The sequence below is a fragment of the Phragmites australis genome, chromosome 22, assembly GCF_958298935.1.
Source record: "Phragmites australis chromosome 22, lpPhrAust1.1, whole genome shotgun sequence".
In the NCBI taxonomy this organism is placed as follows: domain Eukaryota; kingdom Viridiplantae; phylum Streptophyta; class Magnoliopsida; order Poales; family Poaceae; genus Phragmites; species Phragmites australis.
This window is the reverse complement of record NC_084942.1, coordinates 22,929,733-22,938,804: the sequence shown is the minus strand read 5'-3', so window position 1 is coordinate 22,938,804 and position 9,072 is coordinate 22,929,733. Positions and strand designations below refer to the sequence as shown.

Here is a 9,072-nt window from a genome sequence, read left to right as displayed (position 1 = left end):
AATTGGAATTGGAAGCTTGTCCGGTGTGTCTTTTCCTTTCACTCGCTTCTTCCCAGCTGTTTCCCGTTTCCACAAGGAAATAAACAGGAAAAGGAAAGGCAAATAGCAAGCAGGAAACGTCGGTCCAATGGCCAATGCGGCATCGATGATCACCGGTTGAGCAGGACAAGATTGCAAGTCGCGGCAGAGATGGCTCGTGACGGCAGCAGCAAGATTGGTCGCTTTAAGCATGCAGCAGCGTTAGGCAGTGGTGCTAGAAAAAAGGGAGTGCTGGACGGCTGCTGCTTGTCGTCAATGCTCTGCCCACCATCACCATGGCTCGAGCGACAACATCTCGGACCTGTCTTTTTGTTTATGAGACCATTGCTTGGATGATTAGAGAGGCCTGTTTAATTCTGAAAGTCAAAATGTGACCATATTAAAACTAGGATCATATCAATATTTGGCCATGACAAGTAAGGTTTGTTTTGAGGTAAGTCAAAATTTTAGTTGGCTAAAAATCAAGACGAGCATTATAGACGTAAAAATTTTGACTAGTTTTGCTATAGAAAAAATTTGACTGGCTAAATTTTTTGAAGCGTTATCAAATTTTGATCTTGAAACAAACGGAAGCCAAATTTACTAAATATGACCAAATTTTAGTTTGATTTTTTGAAGCAAGGACCAAACAGCCCATAGATCTCGGAGCTGTCTTTTTGTTTATGCGACCATTGCTCAGTTGATTAGATCCCATCAGTTGATGGTAAAGCACGGCGAAACTAAATTTGTTACTGAATGTCATTTCAAATTAGCTCCATTCCATACCATGCCATTCCTCAAATTCAGCTCCTCCCACACCAACTTTTCGCCTGCACATCGACCCCAGAGATGACATGGCTGCAAATTTAAGGCGAATCGCTCGGACAAACACATCTGAATCGACTGAATCTTCAGCCTGAGTTGAAGAACAGGACAAGGAGGAACAGGGGCAGGGCAGCCCCGCAGATGGGCAGCAGATTGGGGAGGCCAGAGCCTCTCTCTCTCTCTCTCTCTTTACTTAATACGGCACCAACATCTGCTGCGCAAATAATGGAGCAGGAAAAGAAGACCAACAGAAATCCCACAAGAGGACACACCACACTGGCACTCGGATTCGGTGAGCAGCACGCACACACATATAAAAACAAAAAGATTTTCGCAAGCTTCATTGTATGATCATATACACAGTGGATGAAGGGGATACATGATAACGATCCATGGGTGACCAGCAACAACACCTCGGTTGCAGCAACTGGGTGGTTCGATTCCTCTACTACGAGCAAGTGGCAACACCAAGAACAGAGTAGCTGAGACCTATCACTATCTACTAGACTACTACTCCCTCCAACAAGGAGGAGGAGGAGGTGAAACAGAGACCAAGCTGAGCTCTTGGCACCCTGTCTGTACAAGCACCAGTGCAAAAGCTGCAAGCTGACCCCTTCGCTCTCTCTCTGTGACTCTATCACTAGTGTGATTGCCAACTGTAACCGCTAGTAACTGTAACTGTGAGACTGACTGAATGCAATGCATGGGGGAGAAGGCTCCGGGGATCTCCTATGTACGCATCAGGCTCCCTCTGGTAAAGCCTTTCCCTCCAGATTTCTCCCTCCTCTGCTTCCAGCTCCAAGGTGCCTGGAGAGGAGAGGAGAGGAGAGGAGCAACAATGGACCGGGAAGGTGGAAAGAACCAAGGAATCAAGAAACCATGGTTGGTAATTGGTTAATTGGTTGCTCAGGCCTGGGCCTCGAGCTCCGGGGCGCCGATGAAGGTGCCGTGGAAGCCGTAGGGGACGCGGGAGGGGATTTGGACGGTGGCCTCCAGCCGCATGTCGGCGGCGTTCACGACCAGGAGCTCCGAGGTGCCGGCGCGCTCGTCGCGGACGAACGAGAGGATGTACCCGTTGTCCTCGCCGTGGAAGAGCGCGCCCTCGGTGGGCACGAAGCAGGGCTCGCCGCCGAACTGGCCCTCGCCGTACTCGAACTTGGTCAGCTCGCCGGTGGCCAGGTCCACCTTGGCGAACCCGGACACCTTGGGCCACGGCTCGGCGACGGCGAGGTACGCGTACCGCGTCTTGCGGCCCAGCATGTTGCGGTTCACCATGCCCACCTCCAGGTTCACCTGGCTCGACGGCGGCAGCACGGCGCGCCGCGTGGACTCGCCCGTGCGCGTGTTGAGGCGGATCTCGGTGAGCACGCTGTCGAGGCAGTCGTCCGACTCGTTGAAGATGGAGTCGGCGGGGGTCATGCAGGAGCCCACCACCACCACCTCGTCAGTCTCCGGCTCCTCCCACGCGTTCCAGAGGTGGAAGCAGAAGCAGTCCGGCACGTCCACCCACATCATCCCCGACGAGTCCTTGGCGTACTTGGGTAGAACGCCGAACCGGGAGGTCTTCTCCTTGTCGAGAACAACGGGCGAGCCGCCGCGGAACATCTCCGCGAGCTTGAACACCACCTGGTGGTCGGGCACGACGACGAAGTTCTCGGTGATTGCGAAGTCGTGGATCATGGTGGGCTGGTCCAGCTCGATCTCAACGTCATCCGACTTGGTGCCGTCGGGCTTGAAGTAAAAGTACTTCAGATATGGCTTCTTGATCACGTTGTAGCTGAGCGCGAAGAGCTCGCCGGAGGCCGGGTCCAGCTTGGGGTGCGCGATCATGGCGCAGGCGAGCTGGCCGTCGAAGTCGTACCGCCCGACGGTCTCGAGGTCGCCGTCGTCGGTGACGCGGACCTGGTACGGGAGGTCGTCCTCTGACATGGCGAGGAGGCGTCCGTTGAAGTAGACGAGGCCGGCGTTGGCGACGCCGGTGCCGTGCGTGGGGTCGACGAGGCCGCAGAGCCCCCGCGCGTAGAAGAGCGCGAGGCGAGCTATCCCGGAGTGGCCGTGGAGCTCGCCGATGGCCTTGGGGAAGACGGGCCGCCCGAGCGCGCGCTCCTGGCCGAGGCGCGCGGTCTCGGTGAATCGGCAAGCGTAGGACTCGGCGGCGCCGTTGCGGATGCGGACGGCGTGCACCATGCCATCGCCGTCGAACAGGTGGTGGCCCGCCGTGGGCTGGAAGTGCGGGTTGGCGCCGTTGCGCGCGTACACGCCGTCGATGAAGGGCGGGATGCGGCCGGAAACCGGGAGCGCGCGCACGGGGGGCTGCTCGCCCACGGGCGCGAAGTTCCCGGCGATCTGCACGGCCGGGTCGGCCGTCTTGGGGAGCGCGTGCGGCTTCTCGAGCAGGTTCTTGATGAACCCCTCCTCGAACGCGTCCAGCGCCGCCGCGGCCGCGCGCTGCAGGAAGTTGAAGCCTTTCTCACCCTCCCCGTCCACCGCCTCCTTGTTCCCCCGCGCCGGCGCGGGGGCAATGGGGCCAGGGGCCACGGCGGTCGACGGCGCGTACGCCGGCGATAGCACGACCCTCAGGACCGAGTTGGCCGCCGCGGCGCGGGGCGCGAACCGGACCGAATTGCGGGCCGGGGCGGCGAGGCCGCCGCGGTGGTGTATATAGGAAGAAACAGGGGAGCTTGCCGTGAGAGCCTGCATCGCGGGAGACGAGATCAGCTCGACGATTCGGGTGGCGAACTGTGCGTCGCGCGAGGTGGGAGTTGGCGGGAGAGGCCGGGGAGGATCGACCGCGTTGGTGTTGGCGTGGGGAGGGGAGGCGAGGAGAGCGAGTGATGGAGAGGAGCAGAGGCAGGTGGAGGGTATATATAGAGTTTGGAAGGGGAGGTGTGGTGGTGAGCAGGGCGCATCGGAAACAAATTCTACATTATTCTGTTCGGAATGATTCTTATTAGATTATATCTATATTATTTATTTTTATTTAATAACTTAGTCGAAAATGAGAGAGTTGAAATAAACATATATTATTATAGGGAAATGATCTTTTATAAGAATAGATTCTATAGAATTTATTTTCAAACATCTGGTTTGAGCGACAGAAAAATCAAGAGAGAAGGGAGGCAAGGGGTGAAGTAGTTTGGACGGGTTGGACGGTTTCGATTCTTTTTGCTCTCTTCTCTTGTCTTGTGTTTGTCCGTAATTTGGGCTTGGTTAATCATCGGTCCAGGTGAAGCAAAAATCTGCTAGAGTGATAAACTTAGGTCTGGCTCAGGACATGTGAGTTCAGTTCGGACCGAAGACCACAGGCCTGCAGAACTCTGCGTCAGAGTTGAGTATCCGGCGAGCCCATCTCAACTGCAACTTCGTTCAAGTTACGAACCCAGCACAACACGTGCTCCGTAGGTCTGTAGTAGCAGCGGTAAAAGTGTAGAACGGGACGGAACGAGAGTGAGCGAGCATCAGATTGGTCAGTTGGTCGGTCGGGGCAGGGCAGGGCAGGGTCCCCTCCTCTCTCCGCGTGGCATGGCGATGCTCGCGCGCGCGTGTGCATGCGCGTTTCTTCCCATGCAGCTTCTTGTACCGTACCGCTTCGCTGCTCATCCGATCCAGCCACGTCACCCTGTTGATAGAAAAAAAAATATATGGTAGGATCCGAGTTTTTTTAACGCCGAATAGTTGGGTGCTTAGGATTTGTAGTCGTTGTCGGATTATTCGGTGAGTTTAGTTAATTATTATCGAAAAAATATGTATTCTGTAAAATAGTTTGGTGAGATATAAAGTAACGTCGGACTATCTGATCAATGTAGCTCAAGTTTGTGCCGAAAATATGCTCTTTAGACAAATTAGTCTTGCGGTGCATCCGGGGGACACCGGACTATCCGTTGTGAGCAAAAGAGATTTTGTCGCACCCGATTTTAAGATCAAAACCAGATGTAAACTATATGTATGCCAGGATCAGTTATTCATACATATAGCGACTTCATTAGTGTAACAGACACAGTGCTTCTTATTACAACGCTAAATATTACAAAATGACCACACACGGGTCTAAAGAAAAGAACACCACAGCGGAAAAAAAAGAATGGCGCAACTCCAAGCCAACAGGCAGCCGACCGGGAGTTCCACAAGCCTAGAACTCGGCATCATCTTCAGGGAAGTCGTCCTCAGGGAATTCTTCAAAAGTTTCACCTTCTGAAACAGCAAGCGTGAGTATTTCCAATACTCAACAAGTGGGGGGAAAATGAATTTGATATGGTGGCTTGAAACAAGGTTTCCTATTCTCTAGGGTTTCATTTGCATAAAAGCTGATTTTTATCCTTGAACTATGGAAAACAAATTTTATTTTGAACGGGAAAAGATGTACCAAAGATTTTCTTTAACCTCCGAGAATTCAACCCAATTCTCAATCCAAGAAAAACAACCACCCGACTAATCATGTGAGGGTCCATGCTGCTCATAACCGTGAGCACGGCTGAATATTCAGTTTGACACTCTGCAGAGTTTGCACACTTTACCCACGAGTCGTGATCTTCTCTGTTGCCGGCACCTGATGGTACCTTACACACTTCCGGGGTGTGCGCCAAGAGATCACTACGAGGTTTTTCCAAAGAGTCTCCCAGTATGCACTTGCCCACTGAGGTTTCACCGCAGTACATAAGTGGAGTAACCCTCCACCCAGAAGCCCCCTCTTGTGCCGGGTAGAATCGGGAAGTAACCCTTCCTTATCTACACATCCGATTGGCTTATACAACATTGGGAGAACATCTAGTTACTAGGCCAAACCGTACCATATTGGTCTCGTGGTTGCTCTGTTTGCCATGGATGTTCGCTCCACGAACCGATCCTTAAAATGGTCTGGGCAAGACCTCCAATAACCCCATAAGGGTATACTACTAAACAACCAAACATGCTGGAAAAAGTAGCCCTTTCTTGCCCAAAACCTCAATTATCTTCGTTGTTAACTCCCTTAACAACATCAGTTTCCATAATATTCTTCCTATATCAACTTTTAGTTCATAACTCATGATCCTACACGCTACATGTTCATCTAAAGTATGGCTAAGCATAAACATGATGATCTTGTAAGGATAAAACATCTACATCTAACACTAGTATTTGCTATACTACCCATTTTTGTAAAACAGCATGCATATTTGACAAAGACTAGCTTTATATAAAAACTGGGTTTGCAACATGGTCAAGACACTTGCCTTCGTCGAAGTGTTGCACAGGTCCTTCAAAATCTTCCTCCTGAAAGTTGCCGAACTCGTGGACTGAATCGTCTACACGAGCACATAATCTAACATAAGAATAGTACACCAAACATTCCTAAAACTGGATAAAAACCCTATAAACAGATTCTACGCGATGCTACGATCGTTTGAGCGCGAAAATCGCCTAAATCGGAGCTACGAACAAAAAGTTATGATCATTTGAAGTTCCAGGGGTATTTTTGCAAAATTTCCTTATTATCAGAGAAAATCCGAATTGTTTTTATACTGGAAATTAGATTTATGACGTCATAAAGCGAAACAGATTTATTTCTCGAAACAAAATCGTATGGAAAAGGTCTACGGGACCATGGACCACGGCCTGGAAGGCCGATCCATGCCTACGGTGCACCGGATTCAAAGGGGGGTTTGCACCAAATAATCTGGGCTGTTGGATCTTGATCGGGCGGCCGAGGTTGAAGGGGACTTGGCTGGCGGCACAGGCATGCGCAGGCGGCAACCGGCGGCGGCGGGGATCACCGGACCTTCACCGGAATGGCGCAAACGAGCACGGACCTCGGCGGGGAATGGCGCAAAAGATAGAGGAGGCAAAGGGGAGTCTTACGGAGGGCTTCTTGCCGGCGGAGAGGATCCGAAGGAGGCCGGCGGTGAAGAACGGAGGTCGACGACCTCGGAGCTCGGTGCGGCGGCGTTCCGGTGACGGGGAGAAGCCGAGGAACGCCGGGAGACTTCACCGAGGGCCCTGCGACGCCCAAGAGCAAGAGCCAGGGTCAAAAGAGGGCTCGGACAAGAAAAACAAGGGTGGCGGTGAGCTCTCACCGGCGGCGGAGAAGAAGACCGGTGTCGGGGTCGATTCCGTGTGGGAGACAAAGAGGAGAAGGGTGGACGGGGTGCTCGAAAGGATGGAGAACTTGGTGGCACAGATTTTATAGAAGGGAAGGGAGAGAGAGGGAGCTGCATGGCCAGCCGAACCTTCAATACCGGAGCTACTTTGTGCGGCCGGAAATGGCATCGGGCGGCCGTTTCACAAAATTGATGAGGGGGAAAAGGAGGGGAAGAGCATGCGCATGCGACGGTTTGGCGCTCGGACGGAGAGATGAGCGGGGCGGCTCCAATTGAAACTGCGGCGGCGGCGACGTTAATTGGGCAGGCGGGCGGACGGAGGTGGGAGAAGGGGAGCCGATCAGGCGGCGGCTCGGCTCGCGGCTTGGTGGGTCCCACATGGCAGCGAGAGCGGGGCGTCGGCTCGGAACTCCAGCAGGCCAGCTCGGCCTGTGGGCCGGCATGGGGAAAGGGAGGTCGGTGGCCCACGCGGGAGGGAAAGAAAAGGGGAGGAGGGGTCTGGGCCAAGGGGAGAAGGAGATTTCGGCCCGAGAATATTTTCTTAATTTCCAAAACTTTTTCCATTAGAATTTTCATCAAATTTCAATAGAGGTTTTAAAGCGGTGAATCCTAGCGAAATTTTGCAAACTTTTTTCACCCAATAAAACCTTATTGCATCTATAGCGGCATGAATGCAACCAAATAATTCTCTTAGGCCAGGTAGATTTTAGAAATTAATTTCCTATTGAACTATGTTGCAACACTTGATTTAAATTTATAGCAAAATTTTAAATTATTGTAAAAGTTTGAAATTTTGGGTGTTACAAACCTACCCCTTAGGATGAATCTCGTCCTCGATATTCGGGTTGATCTTCAAACAACTACGGAAATTCTGCCATCATCTTCTCGCTCCCAGGTTGCCTCATCTTCTGTTCGAAAAGGCTCTTATTAGATTATATCCATGTTATTCATTCTGTGATTTATTGACTGAGTCGAAGATGAGAGTTGAAGTAAACATATATCATTATAGGGAAATGATCTTTTATAAGAACAGATTTTATAGAATTTATTTCAGACATCTGGTTTGAGCGACAGAAAGCTAAGAGAGGAGGGAGGCAAGGGGTGAAGTAGTTTGGACGGGTTGGACGGTTTCGATTCTTTTTGCTCTCTTCTCTTCTCTTCTCTTGTCTTGTCTTGTCTTGTGTTTGTCCAGGTGAAGCAAATATCTGCTAGAGTGATAAACTTTGGTCTGGCTCAGGACATGTGAGTTCAGTTCGGACCGAAGACCACAGGCGTGCAGAACTCTGCGTCAGAGTTGAGTATCCGGCGAGCCCATCTCAACTGCAACTTCGTTCAAGTTACGAACCCAGCACAACACGTGCTCCGTAGGTCTGTAGTAGCAGCGGTAAAAGTGTAGAACGAGACGGAACGGCACAGTGGAGTGAGAGGTTGGTCAGTTGGTCGGTCGGGGCAGGGCAGGGCAGGGTCCCCTCCTCTCTCCGCGTGGCATGGCGATGCTCGCGCGTGTGCATGCGCGTTTCTTCCCATGCAGCTTCTTGTACCGTACCGCTTAGCTGCTCCTCCGATCCAGCCACGTCACCCTGTTGATAAAAAAAAAAGGGACGATCTAAGTTTTTTAACGTCGAATAGTTCGGTGTGTAGCATTTGTCGTTAGTCTATCCGGTGAGGTAACCCAACTATTGTAAAAAAAAAATATGTTTTTTAGAAAATAGTTCAATGAAATATAAAATAACGTCAGACTATCTGGACAACGTAGCTCAAGTTTATGTCGAAAATATACTCTCTGAACAAATTAGTCTGGCGGTGCATCCGATGGACGCTGGACTATCTGGTGTGAGCAAATGAGATTTCGTGCAGAAAAACATGATCTTTGAAAAAAAACAGTCCGATGAGATATTTGATCGAAAATTGACTCTATAGAAAACCATTTAGTGAAGTCTCTGGTGAGTTCAATTTGGTCATCGGAACATCGTACATTAAGACGTAGTTTACGGTTCCAACCAAATTAAACTCGTAGGAAGGTCCGGTGTTCAGAAACTTATTCTGGTCAGAATATCTCGTGTTCAGACCAAATCTGAGTCGGTTTATATTCGAAGATATGTTCGAATTTTTTTCGCACTTTTTGGTCGAACAGGACGTGTTTAGGGTTGGGATG

At 51.0% G+C, this 9,072-nt stretch overlaps 1 protein-coding gene across 1 annotated transcript; it reads right to left on the bottom strand.

The window, feature by feature from the left end:
- Positions 1 to 1,155: 1,155 nt before the first annotated feature.
- Positions 1,156 to 3,692, bottom strand: LOC133905548 (9-cis-epoxycarotenoid dioxygenase NCED5, chloroplastic-like). Its single transcript, XM_062347364.1, has one exon. It carries the CDS (start codon positions 3,541 to 3,543, stop codon positions 1,750 to 1,752), a length of 1,794 nt encoding a protein of 597 aa, XP_062203348.1. The 5' UTR covers positions 3,544 to 3,692; the 3' UTR covers positions 1,156 to 1,749.
- Between the last annotated feature and the right edge of the window lie 5,380 nt (positions 3,693 to 9,072).

Coding starts and splice junctions, on each gene's coding strand:
- LOC133905548 (XM_062347364.1), bottom strand. CDS start 3,543: ATGCAGGCTCTCACGGCAAGCTCCCCTGTTTCTTCCTATATACACCAC.